This window comes from Harpegnathos saltator, unplaced genomic scaffold (assembly GCF_003227715.2).
Source record: "Harpegnathos saltator strain DR-91 unplaced genomic scaffold, Hsal_v8.6 scaffold119, whole genome shotgun sequence".
Classification (NCBI taxonomy): domain Eukaryota; kingdom Metazoa; phylum Arthropoda; class Insecta; order Hymenoptera; family Formicidae; genus Harpegnathos; species Harpegnathos saltator.
The window spans coordinates 593,985-612,191 of record NW_020229894.1 but is presented as its reverse complement, the minus strand read 5'-3'; the positions used below and the strand labels follow the sequence as shown (position 1 = coordinate 612,191).

Below are 18,207 nucleotides of genomic sequence, written 5' to 3'. Positions count from 1 at the left end.
GTATGTACGTCGTGTGTGAGTGATGTGTGTACGTGTCTATGGTGTGTGTTTACATATCCGAGTTAAGATCTGCACCTCTTCGAATTATTTGAAAGTTTACCACTTCAAGACACGACGCGCAGGCGCTGCGTTCGACGATAAGGTAAATAAATAATCGATGAAAAAATATATTATTAAAAAGTAGGTACGAATGGGGAATGGGGAGGAGGGACGAGGGGTGTTTTGGTACTCTCTCTTTCGGCGAATAATAATACATTGCGTAAATAATTTCTTTCTTCTCTCACGTTCATACCCTGCACACACCAGCTTCCACCGACCCGCGCTTATTTTTCTCCTTCTCCTTCTTCTTCTTCTTCTTCTTCTCCTCCTTCTCCTTCACCTTTTTATCTTACACCACTTTCACATTATTACTTGAAAAAACGTTAGTTGCGAAGAACCTTCGTATATATAAATCTAGAATGCACGACAACGCTCACGTTTCCGGTGACGCTAACATCCACGAACTTCACACCATCGATTTCCTCTCCTCGAACGTGTTACTAATATTCTCGAATATAAAATTAATCGTACAATTTAGAATATGCATATACATATATACTTTTTTTTTTTATATTTAAATAGACCTCTTTTGTGTTTTACGACTTGACCAACCTCGTCTCTTCCTTACGTTTCCTTATTTCTCGCCTCTTTACACATATACACACGCGCCATCATTCTCCCGTTTTCACACATTCTCTCTCTCTCTCTCTCTCTCTCTCTCTCTCTCTCTCTCTCTCTCTCTCTCTCTCTCTCTCTCTTTCTCCCCCCACTCTCTCTTTCCTCTTTCTCTCCCTCTCATTTTCACTCTTTCTCTCTCTCCTCTCTCTCCCTCCCTGCCTTTCTCTCTCTCTCTCTCTCTCTCTCTCTCTCTCTCTCTCTCTCTCTCTCTCTCTCTCTCTCTCTCTCTCTCTCTCTCTCTCTCTCTCTCTCTCTCTCTCTCTCTCTCATCCCCTTATTTCAACGTTCTCTTAGCATAGAACTTTATTAGTAATTAATCGAACTTCTTCGAATTTGTATTAATCAACAAATGCTTCGCGTAACTGAAACGTCTGTAACATATGAGATCATGTCTTCCGAGGGGCATGCTTCCAGATTTCTCTGCTAGAAGAATCCGCGAGCGCGTCCCTCGGCCCTCGACGTACGCAAACGTCGAGGATCCCTTACGCTAATCGTATTGTGTCTCCTAGATTCGTTAAAGTGTGTATATGTGTGTGTAAGCTTTTCGCTTCATTCTGTCGCATCGATTCTGTCGATTCGCGCGCCGTTTCCGCGGCTCGCCGTAATACACGAGCCGCCGTAATAAAAGAATTTCGTAACACAAGGCGCGATGCACTCTTTCTCGATACTCCTGTGAGAAAAAAAATCTGTGCTATTTCCCTTCTCCTCGTGCCCCGTCGATGAAGCTGCCTCGCTTAAATTTTGAACACGCTGGACCTTGGGAATGAATCACGAACCTGAACATTACTCGGACCGTTCGTCTCCCTCAAGAACGATCTCGATCTTTTTGCTGGACAAAGCTTACGGCTAATAAACGGAACACGGACGCTTCGGTACAAACTCTTTTTCTTCTTCCCTCCCTCCCTCTCTCTCTCTCTCTCTCTCTCTCTCTCACTTGCTCTCTCTCTCTCTCTCTCTCTCTCTCTCTCTCTCTCTCTCACTCTCTTCCTCTCATTCTCTCACACTTTCTCACTCTCTCCCTCTCTCGACTTGGCCGATTCACCTTCTTCTTTTAAGCTCGTCGTCATCGTCGTCGGGAAACAAAGTCGTGGTAGCTAGCGGCGCAGTTCACCCTGTCGCGCATTCTCTTCGGAGAAACAACTGAACGGAAGAAGAGATGCTTGGGAGATGCGACGCGCGCCAAAAGGGGGGAAAAACGATGAAGAAAAAATAGGAGAGAGTAGGGGAGAGGGAAATCACGCGCCTAATTAATCCTACTCGCACACACCTTCTCTTTTCTTTCTCTCTTTCGTTCGACCTTCCTCTTTCACTCTTTCTCACTCATACACTCGCTCTCTTTATCTCCTTCTCTCGTTCTTTCTCACACACGCAAAAAGACTCTGAACTTTGTGTTCGTGTTCCTCGGGTATTGCTGGCGCATGTAGCGCGAACTATATCGTACCTCACGCGACGATACTTCCCTCTCTCATCCGCTCTCGCAATCTCACATGCACACACGACACGCACAACACGCATCATTCATATACGCGCGCGTAATCGCGCTCTTTTTCCCTTCCTCTCTTTGCGAAATAACCTGGCGACGGCGTTGACGACGACGACGACGACGGCGACGACGTCGTCGCGAGGTTACGATAAATCTAGTTGTTGCACACGCACGATGGACACACATCGGACGTGGACATGTAGAAAAAATGGAAAGAACAAAAGAAAAACAGATTACACGATACCTTCGACCGTCTAGACGCACTTGTCGTTGAGAAACCGGCGTGTACATGGTGTGTGTGTGTGTGTATGTGTGTGCGTGTGTATGGGTATCTTACGGATGAAGAAGGGAGCCGGGGAAGGTGCGTCTAGACGACAAGATGGACCAACGATCGTCTCGTGGGACGATCCTTACACGACTAATACAATAACGTACGATTAAAAACATCGAAGAGGTTTCCGTTTCCGCGTGAGGATCGCTGTCGGCGGGCATACAGCCGCGCTGCTCTCTCGGTCGACACCTGACCGCGCGTTGCGCGGAACGACAACGGAACGAATGTGAGAAATCAAGGATGGCATGGTGGTGGTGGTGGTGGTAGTAGTGGTGATGGTGATGGTGGTAGTGGCGATGGCGGTGGTGATGGTGTTGGCGGTGAAAAAAAACGAATGATTTCGTACGACAGCGATCCTGCGGTTCTTCTCCCGGCGATTCTACTTCCGATCGCGTGCCTCGCGCCCAAATTGGTCGTTCTGTTGCACGGGTCAGCCGACCCAGTGACGTCATACAACACACAAGTCGCTCCGCATAGAAAGAACCGCGATCCGAGGACGTCTCGACGGTTGGACGCTCAAGCTCGACGCTCTCGTCTTCGTTCTCTCTGCTTCTTCGCTCGCGTCTTCTTTTTCTTCTTCTTCTTCTTCTTCTTCTTCTTCTTCTTCTTCTTATTCTTCTACTCTTTCCGCTCCTGCTTCCCCGTCTACTTCCGGCTCTTCTTGTCCTGCTGGTTCGCGCGCTTGAGCACCGCCGAGGAGCACCGGCAGTCCGGCCGCTGATCGCGCGCTACAAATCCCACTTGTTGTAACTGCAGAGACACAGGCTCCAGCAACCCGATCGTGTCGCGCGGACGTCGCCGCCGTTCCCGTTCCCGTCGCCGCCACCGTCGTCGTCGTCGTTACCGTCGTCGCCGTGGTTGCCCAGGCGGTTGCTGCTGGCGCGATGGTGCACCAACACCACGTTGTCCGTGATGGTGAGGGGGGCGGTGGTGGTGGGAGCGGTGAGCAGGCGATCGTCGTCGACAACACCAGCGGGTCGCCGACTGTCCTATACTCAAATGCTCGCTGGATTGCCGCACTCGGCCTTGTCGCTGAATCGCTGGCTGCCCTCGGGCGGCGAAGGAGACGCGCCGCCGTCCTCAGGCCTGGGCAACGGCGGCGGCACCCCGTTCTGCACGTAGTGAGTCAATCGAGTGGGCAGCGAGCCCGCGTTCAGCTGGTAAAACTCGATCAGCTGCAGCAGATCGTAGAACTTGGTCGCCCCTTTGTCCAGGGTGTACAGCCAGCAATTGCGGCGCTCGTCGAAGACCTGGAAGAAACGCGGTCGACGTGAAGATACGTGAAGAAGGAGGTGCGCTCTGTCGGCCGTGAATGATACTCGAGGCTTCGCTACTTTGAAGCTTCTCTCAAGCTTCGTTGTACTCGTTATAACGAAATTTCCAAATGCGAAAGTGTTGGCAAATATTATTATCGATAGATCATGACAATATACGGCAGAGCACAGGATTTTCTTTCTTCCCTTGGCTTTACAACACTCATTTCGCCACATTAAAAGGAAGAGTGCAATTTCGAAGTGTAAATATTACTGGGACATTTGAATATTCGGAACCTGAAGAATTCGAAAATACGCGCGCGCCTTTGGAGAGGAAAGAAACGAAACTGGGCACACTAAGGAGCTTCGACACACATTTGGAATCTCCGAGTAATCGACAAATTATTCCGAGTCATTACGCGAACGTCGAATTGCACCAAAGCTCGTGAAGCTTCGAGAGTGTATCAATGAACGGCGGCAACCCGTCGCGAGCGCCCAAGTGAGCGTTTTCGTTTGCGAAGACGAGGCGGACGGGGACTATCTATCGTCTTATCGAATCTCCGTGAAATAATCGAAATATCGGGAATTGATTATCGCGGGTCGGATAACGCCCACGGGGAGCGGAATGTTTAATTCAGCGGCTCACTTCGGCGGAATTAATTCAGATCGCGGAGGATCGAACGCGTATCTTTGGGCGTATCTCGTGGGATTTCACTGGCAATCCGCCCAATAACCCATAGCCCCGGGGCTTTAAAGCAAACGATCGGGAGGTGGGAGAGGGGGGGGGAGAGGAGGAGAGCGGGCGGCGAGGGGGAGAAGAGGCGAAACTTTTCCGTCTAGACGCGTTTAATCGCCGCGAAGTTAACTCGACCGCGAAGGATCCGCCGCCACTTGTCGCTAATTATCGATCACAGCGCGGATACTTACCGGCTGGATTTGCGCATGAAAGACCTTGTCGCTGTACTTGTAGGTCAGCACGTAGGCTCCCGGATTGCTCTTGCTCTCCCTGACCAGGAACACGCTGCAACCGACAGAACGGAGGAGGATTTCGTGAGAATTCCATGCGTCACGGCGGGATATTTACACAGGCTGTTAACCGCGTCAACCTTAATTCAACTTGATTTACTCCTCTCGTTAAATTTATTTCTCAATCGCACGTAAAAGTGCCCAAGACGACGACGACGACGACGACGGCGACGAGGATTTCCATCCGGCCGAGACAAGTAACCACACACGCGACATGGCCGTAAATAATTAAAATTACACGCCGCACAAGGAGAGAGGGAAAAAGCTGAATTAAAAAAGGTGACAATGAACGAGGCACACGCGCGTTTTGAGCGGAGAAAACAGAATCCGCGCGGCTCTCTCGCGCGGAGAAGAAGTTTCATTCTACTGCTAGGAGAGAAAAAAGCGACCGCTCGGTTTACTTTCATTCGAGTAATGGCTATCTTTGAGCAACGGTTATCTTTAGCCGCTGAGAAAAGCGATTACCCGGTTTATTTTCTCTCGAGTAATGATTATATCCAAGGGAGAGTACTTTCTCGATAATTGTATACTCACTAGAAATTCTAAGAAAGCCTCATCATCATGTGTTCACGAAAGAAGAGTTTATTTTTTATTCAAGATTACCAATAAACTTATACTGCAAATAGGAAGCAACGAGCATTTAATAAATTCTCGCTCTGTGCAGACCAAATTCGATTTTATAAGCCGAAAATCTCGCTCCCTTCAGTTCTCTGAACCCGAAATTTCTGCTTCTTAAGGCCGAGAATTTAGTTCGCAAGAGAGCTAAAAATTCTCAGCTAAAATGCATTTGCCTCGCTCATGGTCACGTAAACTTCGACCTTTTTCCCCCGTGCACGCTCCGGTACATCTCATGCATATGTGAAAAAAAAAAAAAAAAAGTCGTCGCCACGTGTATACCGTCCCGCGTTGCAACTTTCAGCGGCGCGTGACGGTTATCTAAAAATATTTCCGATGATTCGCATGCACGTATACGCTCCAAGATCCCTGCCTCTGCGCGCCTGCTCCTGCGGCTCCGCCGCCATGCAGCAGGGATTAAAAACTGTTGAGACGGACAGTCGGTGTCTGCCGCGCAGCACTAGCCGGCAGATTCGGCTGGTGGGTCACTTTTTGCAGGCGGATCAAACGCATCTAGCACCCGGTGGCTGCGTCGTCAGTATGCCGGTGCCGCCGTCGAGTGTTAGATGCGCCTGATACCAGGAAGGACGACGAAGCCAACGGCTTTCGTCCGGGCGTATCGCGTGGTATAAATTAGTACGGTCGTAAAAGGCAGCGCGAGACGAGCAAAACGATTAAAGAAACGTCTGCGGGAGAGGGAGAGAGAGAGAGAGAGAGAGAGAGAGAGAGAGAGAGAGAGAGAGAGAGAGAGAGAGAGAGAGAAAGAAAGAGAAAGAGGGTGGGGGAGGGAGTGAGAGAAAGGATTGTGAGTGGGAGAGGGAGGAAGATGGAGATCAGGGGATGCAACAATGATGACAGGACCGGTCGGGCGGCCGGATGGTTACGATGCTGCGGAGGAAGGGAAAGAGAAAGAGAAAAAGAGAGAGGCAGAGAGAGAGAGAGAGAGAGAGAGAGAGAGAGAGAGAGAGAGAGAGGGAGAGAGAGAGGAGAGAGAGAGAGAGAGGAGAGGGAGAGAGAGAGAGAGAGAGAGAGAGAGAGAGAGAGAGAGAGAGAGAGAGAGAGAGAGAGAGAGAGAGAGAGAGAGAGAGAGAGAGAGAGTCGCGTCGTAAAACGGTCGTGACGCGGTCACGCGATCGTAAAACTCCGGCGAATGGTGGCCGCGCGCAATGTTGCTTCTCTTCCTTCCTGGTGACTTTACTTCGTGAAATCCTGGCCGGGAGAGGAGAAAAAGAAAAATGGAAAGAGAGAGAGAGAGAGAGAGAAAAGGGGCGGAGGAGGGAGTGGGAGCGCTGGTGGATGAATTTTCGCGCATACGGTATCGCGCGCGCTCGACCAATCAAGCTCCCGTCCATATTATTCATATATAACACGGACGATAACGCGTTTGCACAAATGTCCGGTTATCGCCTCTTATCAACCCCGCTCGTCCGATGGAATATTCATGCGAGCGAGTACTCGCGTCCGCGTATCACCGGCCGGCCAGATAACACACCGGTGTGCTGACGGAGGCGGAGGTGCAGGGGAGGAGGGGGGGGCTGGAGGTGGCGACGGCGGCAGCGGCGGTTGGAACTCGTAGTCCTGGCGGACTACGGTAATGCCCGAGGACTGCTACCCCGAGTTAGGATAACGACGTTACGGCCCGTGCTACAAAGGAGCCCGTGTGTCGTCGGGATATAGCGCGCTCCTGCGCTCTATCTCGAGCTACCCGAGACTTCGGCTACGTCGACAGACAGACAGACAGAGGGAGAGAGAGAGAGAGAGAGAGAGAGAAAGAGAGAGAGAGGGAGAGAGAATGACGATTAGACAGCAGACAGTGCCCGGAGTGCAATCGATTAGAAAGTTTTTCGCGGCTAACGACGACGACTGTGACAAGAGACGGCCCAGAGAGAGAGAGAGAGAGAGAGAGAGAGAGAGAGAGAGAGAGAGAGAGAGAGAGAGAGAGAGAGAGAGAGAGAGACAAGGGATTCGACCTGCGGAGGAATTCTCTGCAGGAGACAACGAGGAGGGAAGAGCTCACGAGCGCGACGAGGCAGGACTCCATTCTCCCTCTTGCTCTCTCCTCTTTTTCCAACGATGTCGCAGGCCGGGGAGGGGAGGGGGGGAGCGGAGGCGGAAGAAAGGGGCGGCGAGGTGGCTACGAGATCGAGATTATGCAAATTTATGCAAGGGCCCCTGAACGAACGTAAAACCCGGAGACAACTACGTGATCCCCGAGCACTCAATTACCCCGAGGGTTAGCGCGACGAGATAGATGGAGGAGAGAGAGTAGTTAATTAACCATTTATCCGCGATTCCCGGCGCCGCGCCAGTTCGGCAAATAAAAAATGAGATCGCGAGAGCGACAAACCGGCGGCCTGCGACCGCCGCCGCGGACGACGAAGCGCCACTCCGCGAGAGGAATTCCTCGGCTCGCTTGCCGACGGTGTCATCGCCGATGGACGAACGCTGACGAGTCCGCGACACCCTCGCGAAGAACGTGTAATTCCTCGAAGGAGGAGCCGGAGACGGAGCGCGGGTGGAGAGAGGGAGAGAGAGAGAGAGAGAGAGAGAGAGATGGATAGTCACGTTCATCATCGCGCTCTCTAAGACTCGGCCGTCGGAAAACGCGTCGCAGTCGTCGCGGGAAAGAACGAGAGAAAAGCTATCACGGATATGTAACCACTGTTGGAGTTTGGGGAAACGTGATTGCAAAAGAGCTGCGCAGTTTGTTTGTCGCTATTAGGTTTGACGGGCACGCGGTTCGCACGAGTGATGGGCGAATTCGGAGAGACTGTGGTTACAGTTTGAGTAGAATTCTCGCGCGAGTAGGTGTATAATTCATACTGGCACGCGCTGAGGGCGCTTGTGACCCGGAGTTTTTGAGGAAACAAGTTCCGAATGGGAACGCTCGCGGTGTTCAACCGGAGGAATTTTTCAAAAGCGCTCGTTCGTTCGCATTGTGGAGAGCACGCTGGCAACGAAGGAGGGAGGGAGAGAGAGAGAGAGACGGAAGAGTGGACGGAAAGGAGGGGAAAGGAGAGGACAATTACCTTTGTGCGAATATAATGAAATTTAATCGGCGATATCGGTAATTTTTTTCTGACGTTTCTCTCTCAAGGACACGTTCACACGTGTAACGTTCATTGGGGTCACCGGGTCAATAGAAGTCAAATGCGAGGGTCAATGCGGTCGCGGCGATGGATTCGGTTCAAGACGAGGCGGCATAGGTAAAGGCGAGAGCAGAGAAGCACAAGAAGAAAGTGAGGGAGAGAACGATCGAGGGAGAGGAAAGAGGGAGATGATCGCACGATTTATTTCACTTCACTCCGTTTCACTTCGCTCCACACAACGAAATTTCGCGTTTCTCGAGGATTGGTCAGCTTCCACTGAGGAGATATAATAGCGCGTGCTTGTATCATTAAGGGACATTTATTTTACGTTATAATCATAAATTTCTATATTGGCCGGTTGAAAAGGTACCCGAGCAAACGAATTCATCAATCGTTGCGATATATAAATTTGCACTGCGCTGCGGATTTATCCTAAAGCTACGTGATACGATCTCTCTCTCTCTCTCTCTCTCTCTCTCTCTCTCTCTCTCTCTCTCTCCCTCTCTTTCTGGTATTGTATATAATACGATATATTAACACGGTACATTATTCAATGAAAATTGCCGCGCCGCGCGGTTGTTGCATCAACGTGCGGCTCTTATTTGCCTGATCGATTCGTTACATTCACTTTGAAAATCACCAAGCAACCCGTCATTATCAATCCAACGCAGAAATGATACGCGATCCCGTGACAATGCGCATGTCGGGCCCGGGAGAGCGGATGAATAAATAATCGACTTATTGCCGCTTCAAAGGAACTCCGTCACAGCGGTAGTTATTTTCGCCGGCTATCATTCGCCGAGCCGAGTCGTTTGCTGAGCTTCGGCCTTTTCCTCCTCCGACGCGTCTCCTCCTCCGGACTTTCGCACGCGCGTATGATGTATCCTTTACGTAATGTTTTCGTATTTCGACAGTCCGTATAGAGGCGCGCGTATTATCATTAGCGTAGCCATTAAAATGTAGCAGAGAGCGAAGCGGCATGCATAAGCAAACGAGGAGGAGCGTTCAGCAACCTCCTCCTCCTCCTCGTTCTCCGCGGTGTTGGCATTAAAATTCAAACGTGCGAACAGGCGCGAGGGGATTAGCAAATAATAAGATACTAAGATAATAAAGAGAGGCGAGTGGGCGGACGAGTGGAAACGGAGGATATTCGATAGGAATTCAGCGTGATTTACGATCGCCCGTAATAATCGCGATGAGAATTACGCAAGCATCAGCCAGGCGTGTCGCCCGCGCGCGCGCGGCAGCTTCGAGGTCGTAACTCTCAACCGGTTCGCGAGAGGCAAGCCCTCCAGCCCGGATGATGACGGTTATCATCGCCAGCATCGACGCGATCGAGATTTTCGGGGCAGGGGGGAGGCAAGGGAGGGAGCGAGGCAGCGAGCAGGCGTCGTGTCGCGTTGCGCGTTCGGGAGAACCGTTGCGATGCCGCGGCGACGACACACTCGGTCGATTAATCCGCGGACGCGAGCGATCGAGAGCGGTCTCGCTCGGAACACCGAAAATTAACTGCCAGACCCGGAGAACCGGAGAAACCGCGATTAAAGATCGCCCAATGTCCCGAGGTGAGCTTCAAGCAGCGCTGCTCCTCGAATACGCGGCGTGCGCGCGCGCGAACGGAGGAGCGATAGGTCGAAATTTACAGTCGTATCCTTCCAGTCGGATTCGTCCTCGGCGAAAGTTCCCCGGGGACCGAGGGTGTCGTGTTTCCTTGGAATATTTAGTTTTGGCATTTCGTTGATGAAACGCTTATCGCATTTTTTATTCGGATGCTCGCAACTCCGTTGTTGATTTGTTGAAATTTTTGTCGACTTATTTTATCACCTCTCATTGTGCGCTTCGATCCTGAAGAGGCGTTCGTCTCTCGTAGATCTTTCTTTTTGTTAATTTCGTTTTTTTCTTCTTTATTTTAATTTTTCATTTATATTTTTTTTTCAACTTTTCATTCATATTTCTTTTAATAGCATGTATTTTATAGGCGCGCATTTTTTTTTCTTCTATTTGTTGATTCTTCTAGACCAGACAATTTTTCGTCAAATCTTTACTCTGTTGTACCTACTTCTTTTTTACATTAAGGTTCTTAAAAAAAAAAAAAAAAAAAAAAAACATCCTTGGAGGATATCGTCCTAAGATAATTATAGAGACATATATTTATCTAAACGTTACTAAGGAATATTTAAGTGATCCTAAGTATCACGAGGGGAGATGCTAGATAAGAAATTGAAATGCCAAATAAAAATTTTCAAGCAAAGTAAAACGTTTGTAAGAAAATGGCTAAAGAATTAAGTGGAACTTACCCGTCGACGGAGCCGTGATCCCTTATTATAGCCGCCGCGATCTCTCTCTTGAGGCCGCCATGGAACCAAGGCTGAAGAACGTGTATACCGCCGTCGAGGCCGTGCAATCTCACCATAGCGCAACCCGGTGGTGTTCGCGAGAACGGCCGCCATCTCCGTCGCCAGATTATGCCCTCGTTCTCGGCTATGTCCTTGGCTTCCTTCGGATCCTCGACTATCCTGCCCACACTACCGGTGAAGTCCATCGCCACGCGTGATCGCACAGACTCCTGCAACGAGACGGAAAAAAAGCCACATTTGTAAATCACCGATCACACGTAGTCGATCGCGTCTCACGCGTGTCGTCGACAACTAAACCCTCAATTAACACTCAATTAGGAAACAGAAATAAAACGATCAACATGCAATTCGTAAGGTAATTAATTCCATTTTTCTACGATATCATCAATCATCATCGATATTGGACCGAATTGATCAACATTTTGAAGTGGAATATTAAGAAATCACGATAAAAACGAAATTATTAATAAGAGCGAATTTCTTTTATTCGCCGTATGTTTCATCATTTTTTCGTTGCAAATTTTTTGCAAAACAAAGCTTCTACGGACGACACATACGTACACGTAACGTTTGTCCCTTACTTTTATCCGTAGAACACACAGCGGCGCAATTTGGCCGTTAAAACCGAGAATATTCTGTGCAATTTGTGCCCTTTGTGCCAAAGCGAATTTATTCCCGCGGACACAAATGAAACTAATAACAATAATAGTAATAATAATGATAATCAGTCGTCCTACTTCACGAATTTCCAGATATTGATTTTCGCGGACGGTGCGTGTCCACCAATATTTTCCCTCGCAGTTTTCACCGTGCTGAAATTCAGTTCGCACAGAAGAAGGAACTCGCTAGCGGACGCGCTCAATAAAATAAATATCAACATCTCGATATCGCCGAGGGAAATTCGTCCTGACATCCGATCTATTCGTGGAAAAAGCGTCCGCACGTTCTACGGATGAGTCCGAATTTTTACGTTTACACTATTATGCACACGTATCGCGAAGGGGAGGGGGGGGTTCTATCGGAAAAAATCGCAGTTGCGCTTTTTTCCCCCCCTTTCCCGTCAACTTTATCATTCTGCGGGCATGTTTTTCCGGTCACCGATACGGCGGATACCTAAATTTCGCGCGGGGTGCTCAATGATCCCAGGGATAAATACGCCTATCCATAACCCCGAGTTTAAACGTGAGTTTGAGCGTTTCGACGTTTATCTCTTGGCAAGCGGAAGCCCGTCCTTTACGAGTGGGCACGATGAAGGGTGAGCTGTTCCGGGCTGCCGCCGAATGTTTTTATTTGGGATTAGAAGCGCGGGTGGTTTCCAGTCCGGTAAATAACTCGCCCCAGCGAGACAGAGAGAAAGAGAGAGAGAGAGAGAGAGAGAGAGAGGAGAGCGAAAGCCACCCTCCGGCCGTTGATCCACGACGAGCAAACCGCCCCGCGAATCTTCCGTAAAATTATGACCCCGATGCGATACAACCGGTAACAATCGCCGACGATAACTCATCGCCGCCCTCTCCGGCAATAATTTTATCCGCTCGGGGCTCTTCTTTCCGCAAACCGCGATTCCGCAATCGACGATGGCGAGCGGCGTCGGAAGGGCGCGATATCGCGCGCGACGAACGACGCGTCGAGATTGCTTCGAGTGGTGCTTCTGCTCTCAATTCAGCGACGAGACGCCGGCAATTATCTAACGCCCGAACGCTCTTTCTCTCATACGCAAGCAAAGTAACGAAACCCCTCCCCCCTCCCCCCGAGGAGGAAACTCGAGCGGTATATTTTCGTGCCAAAGCGTACATACACACTGCGCGCTCGAGCAAGTGTGACTTGTCGTGTCTCATGTATTTTATAACTTTACAAGATCGCGCACGGAAACAATGTTCGGTTGAATGGAACGACTTTTCTGACGGAGAAACTATTCAGAAATTTCGCTACGCGCTGACTCGGCCGATCAGACCGCGACAGACACCCGGACGCGTCCGCATCGCTTGGACATTTGCAAGAAATTCGCGGTTCGAATATTCGGATCCACTCGGAAGAGCAGCGAGCATATCGAGAGAGACTCCCGCGGCTGTCGTCGGCCCCGACGAGCCGAACCCCGAAGAACAATTTCGACCGTTATAGCATGAGCAGTGTAACCCCTCGCAGGCTGCCGATAACGAGCAAAAAGGCGAAGCGCACGTAGTGGATTAGTCGGTCGTTAAAATAAATAGACGCTCGCGGCGAGCGCGAGCTCGAGGGAGAATTACGTGGAAGAGAGAAAGAGACGAGTGAGCGAGCGAATGTGTGTGTGTGTGTGTGTGTGTGTGTGTGTGCGAGAGAGCGAGAGCGAGAACGAGAGAGAGAGAGAGAGAGAGAGAGAACAGGGTTCCCTCATCAGCCGGAGAATTACCGTAGAGCGAGAACTCGACCGGGGGCGGGGGCGGGGGGTGCTTTCGGGAGCCCGGAACCGGGAAAGCCGCCGCACCAGACCGGTGCGACCCCGCGCATACGCCCGTAACATGGCCAGCCACGATCGATGTTCAACCGACTCTCTCCCTCACCCCTTCTCTCTCTCTCTCTCTCTCTTCCTCTCTTCAGAGCAGCCCCCTCGTTCCCTAACCCTCTACGTCTCTACATTCTCGCCGGTGAGAGGGACAGGGGTGCTCTATGTCTCTCTCTCTCTCTCTCTCTCTCTCTCTCTCTCTCTCTCTCTCTCTCTCTCTCTCTCTCTCTCTCTCTCTCTCTCTCTCTCTCTCGCTCGCTTTCTCTTTCTCTTCTGTCTCTTTTCCTCCCTTTAGGCGATAGGCTTTCGTCCTGGCGTGGCCTTGACATCGAGGTAACTCGCTGTCCCTAGCACTTTATAACCGTGGCTTCCGGTGACGGGAATGCGGCAGCTTCTCCGAAAGGATCGCTTCGTCTCGCGATACGTCCGCTCTCTCGCCGCCGAAGTCGTTCGATCCGCGCGACCGGGCGCGATGACGCTCGACGAGCCGCACGGCGGCATTGCAGCGAGCGATCCTTTTCCGTGCGGCTCCCGTGTCTTCAGACACGGGGAGAGAGTGAGGGAGAGAAAGAAAGAAAGAAAGAAAGAGAGAGAGAGAGAGAGAGAGAGATAGAGAGAAAAGTTATCGTTGAATTCTCGTCACTCTCTCGCCGCGAATTCCCGAGAGCGACGCGTCGCGTCGCACCGCGGTGCTCCTCTCGTCCCTCCCCCATACGCCCCGGCAAAACCCGGCGACCGGCGCTGAATCGTAACGCACACACGGCCGGCTATTACATTATTGAGGTTAAAGGCTAATAAAGAAGATGACGGTATCAGATATCACCGCGGGTCGCGCGCGGCGCTACAGGAAATTAATAGCGGCGCGCGCTATCAGGAAAGCTTCCGCGTGCAAATTGATTTTTAAGCGCCCGCGGGGTTCCGGAGAGGGGCGGGGAGGGGGGAGGGGGAGGGAAGAGGAAAGGCGGCAACGGGGGCTGGGGGCGTTTAGCGGAGCAAAGCCCGAGAGTGAGGCCGCGCGAGCGGCCTTACGGACCAATCTAAGTCCAGCCACGTGTATATAATATTTTAAGGGTGTCCGACGAGCAAAGTTAACGCGCGAGCTTCCTGGGTTCCGGGCGAGTTTACTACTTCCGGCCCAACTTCGTCGACTCGAGCACACAAACGAGAAGCGGAGAGCGAGCGAGAGAAAGACAGAGAGGAGGGGGGGGGGAGGTGGAAGGCTTTCCCGCTCGGCCAGGCTTCCTCGTCGTGTTTTATCGTTATTACAAGCTCCTTCGAGGTTTACGGCTCTGCGGCGGATAACGTCCCTCCCCCCGCTCCTCTTCCTGCTCCCAGCCCCGTCCACCCCCTCGTTCGATCAACTTCCAGCCCGCTTCGCGAAGCGTTAGTCGTCGGAAATGACGCGTCCAGGTTGCACACGACCTGCTCCCGCCGTCGCTTCTGCCAGCGCGGCGTTTCCTCTCGTAAAGGAATGTTCGTTACGTCGCCTTATGGAAGATCGACGTCACCTGGGAGACGTAAAGATCGTCGAAAGGGGCGCGTTATACGATCTGCTCGCGCAACTGGATTTCGACGCGACCGGTAATCAAGGGAGCGAGGAAGAAAGAGAGAGAGAGAGAGAGAGAGAGAATGCTCGGTTTTCGGTGGGAGTTCATTCGAGATGAAGCGGACGACAGTTCGTAGTAGTCGTCGTCGTCGTCGTCGTCGTCGTCCGTTCGCGTTCGGCGAAGCACTTCCCCGCGGCATTTCCCGCTCGTAAAAGGCTTTTCTGCCCGCGTGAAATGCGCTGCGCTGTTAGCGGCGGAGCCGCGTCGCGATAATTTCCGCGAGGTAGTCGGCAGGGGAAATGCAAACGCGCCGCACAATGCGCCGAGCGACACACGCCGGTGCCTCTCTAAAGCACGATCTCGCGGGGTGTTTCCATTGCGATATTATAGTCTGGCGGCTCGCTCGTAAGTATAACGCTGCGCGATCAGCAGATCCCCGTTCGGGGGATCGATTAGATAGCAGCGGCTGCTACCATCATCGACGCAGCGCGCGGATGTAAAATTGCGCGCCGCCGCGAGCCAAGCGAGACGCGCGCGCGGAGCGCCCGTCAATTCCATCGCCGCGGAACAACGCGAACTGGACGCTCTTCTCGGCTGGCTAGAGCGTGTAACGAATTTATGCAGCCGGAGATTTCGCGGCGGCGGAATTGCTTCTTTCCGAAGCGTCGGCGAGATGCGAGAGCGTTCCCGGGGCAATTAACTCAGCGAGCGCGAGATTATCAGCGCGAGAGATACTCTCCTTTCACCGATTCCAATCAGAGGCGTTTTCACTCGAATCACTAAAACCCACCAAAGCGCTCCGCAAATGACGGGGCTCTACAATTCCTCGTGGAATTCGTATCGGCGTTTGCCGCAAATTAGCGAACGCTCGCCGGTAGTCGGCGAGATTGCTCGAGCGAGAGAAATATCTTGGCTGATTCGCTTCAAGGGTGTAGAACGCGATCATTCTTACAACATCCCTCTATGAAAGGCTCATCAAGCCGCGAGAGACGTCGGGGGGTCTTCAAGGATCTTCTCCTGCGCGCGTGTCAAGGAGACAATGAATACGCCTTGAAAATTCGATTTTTCTCACACGTTCCAAATCAACAAGCAGAAAGGCATTTCCGACTCTCGCGATGACTCCAGGACACACATCGCTCCAGCCGCGAGACACTCGGTTCTGCGAGGACCTCCGGTCCGATTCTCCTCCGGGCCGGGGATTCACCTCCGGGAACTGCGAAATCGTCGCTTTCCCTCGTAACGAGGTTTCGCTCGCCTCGCGATCGCCGACGCGTAAAATAAAACATTCTCGTTCGCGCGCGTGCGTATCACCGACGACGGCGACGTCTCCCGCGTTATTTCGCTTTACGACATTTTAAATCGTCGCCGATATAACGGTGATATTACGAAAGCGCCTGCTGACGATCGTACGTGCGGCCGGTGCGCGGCTTACAAACGCGTGGCGCGCGAATATTCGCACACCGTCGGCGATTGGATCTCCCCCCCACCCCCTCCGCCCCGTCCCGGGCTTCTCTCTCGTCGCCTGTCGTTCCCGCGGTATTTCGCGACTCCCTCGTTATCGTCGCCGATGCCTAACGTTGTTTTACGACCGATAAAAGCAGCCCTCCTCCTCTCCCCCCCCCGTCTGTCGGGAGCGTATCGTTTTACTCTCGCTGGCTGACTGGCTGGCTGCTGTTGGCGCCTTTCGAGCACCAGGTATGCGAGGGGTATCGGCCTTCGCGAGCGAGTTGAATTCTGCCCGGTTGTCACGTTGACGCGGCCGCGCTGATTTTCAGGCCGATTGCCTCGAGTCGCCCAAGTCGGCTTCGCGTCGGCGATTATTGCTCGCCGAAGATCACGCGAAGGGAAATCGTGCGAGCGAAAGGGCAGACTATCCCGTAGGTGAGAGCTCTCGAGGAAGATTCATCCGAGATGATCCCCGTGCTTCAGCTCGCATCTTCGGACGCTGGTAGACCGATGAAATTAAATAGCTCTCTGAGAACACACACACACACACACACATACACGGATGACACGTATCTGTTAACGATCTGCTCTCTCGCTCGCCGGCGCACAGTGTTGTGATACAGGAAACTGATATTCAAAAAGGTCTGCAGCGTTCAATTTTCAACCGATTGGGGCGAATTTTTTCTTTGTTAATGAAGGTGAGAAGATTACCTACACGATTCTACCGAGCGATATTTTCGATATCAGGAATCCTAAGCAAATCCTGAATCCAGACAAAGTATGAAATATTGATACTGATTTTCAGAAGATGCTTTTTTCTACTTCTGTCAACGCGCAAACCATTATAATTGGCCAAACTATGGTATTGGTTTTCTTCCAATGTCTTCTTACACTCGCGATATATAAATCCGAGGAAATCAACAGCTTATGCATATTAAATCTTCATTCGTTGCTACTCGGGAAATTTTCCACGTATTGAACTGTCTGAATCTTCGAGTTGTTTCTTGCTTCTGCAGCTTGCAGCTTGCTCCGCAGGTTTGGACTCAACGAGTGTTGAGTAGTAAAAGATTTACAATCCATGGATTCCATAGTTTGGCAATTGTAATGGTTTGCGCGTTGACAGAAGTAGAAAAAAGCATCTTCTGAAAATCAGTATCAATATTTCATACTTCGTCTGGATTCACGATTTGGATTCACGATTTAGGATTCTTGATATCGAAAATATCGCTCGATAGAACTCGGTAGATAATCTTCTCACCTTCATTTTCAAAAGAAGAAAATCGTTTGGAAATTGAACGCTGTGAACCTTTTTGAACGTCAACTTCCTGTATCACAACACTGCGCGGCGGTGGAAGTCTCGTCTTAAGCGACTCTAGGCTTAGTTGAGGCAATGGAAAACCCGCTCAATATTCGTTGCCCGCCACTGGCTGATTTCCACTGATTGTCTCAAGGCTCGCCTCGGGATTGAATTGCTGAAAACGCGGTAGATGCGTGCCATTCGCGATGCTCGTGTATGCGCGTCGGCTCGTTTCATCGGCTCTCGATCGATTGTACGTTTAATTTGCTGCACGACGATACTGTAGCGCCGACCACTTTAACGTTAACAAACACGTGGAACACAGATCCTGCAATCTTCGGGCAGATGGCGCACTCGGTGCGCCAACGCGACCGCTCGCGTTCCGCCTCGAAATGTCATCGTGCGCGCGACAATCGGCGCTGAGCACGGATTGACGAAAATGATTGGATTCGTCGTCCTCGCGTGAAGCAACTTCGCGTGAATCGGCAATAACGAGGTGAAAATCAGTGTCGACGCGCGTTCCTCTTAAGATATGATAACTACATCGTCGTCTTGTGCTCCGCAATG

At 51.3% G+C, this 18,207-nt stretch overlaps 1 protein-coding gene across 7 annotated transcripts in view; it reads right to left on the bottom strand.

Moving 5' to 3' along the window:
• Nucleotides 1–1,394: 1,394 nt before the first annotated feature.
• LOC105181492 (growth factor receptor-bound protein 14) overlaps nt 1,395–18,207 on the bottom strand; it is a 348,327-nt gene continuing 331,514 nt past the window's right edge. For all 7 annotated transcript variants that reach the window (XM_025304178.1, XM_025304174.1, XM_011138293.3 and 4 more), the window contains 3 exons: nt 10,812–11,080; nt 4,712–4,805; nt 1,395–3,781 (listed from right to left, as the gene is read on the bottom strand). In XM_025304178.1, the coding sequence (XP_025159963.1) occupies nt 3,527–3,781; nt 4,712–4,805; nt 10,812–11,080 (618 nt within the window). In that variant the 3' untranslated portion in view covers nt 1,395–3,526. The remainder of the gene's footprint in view (nt 3,782–4,711; nt 4,806–10,811; nt 11,081–18,207) is intronic.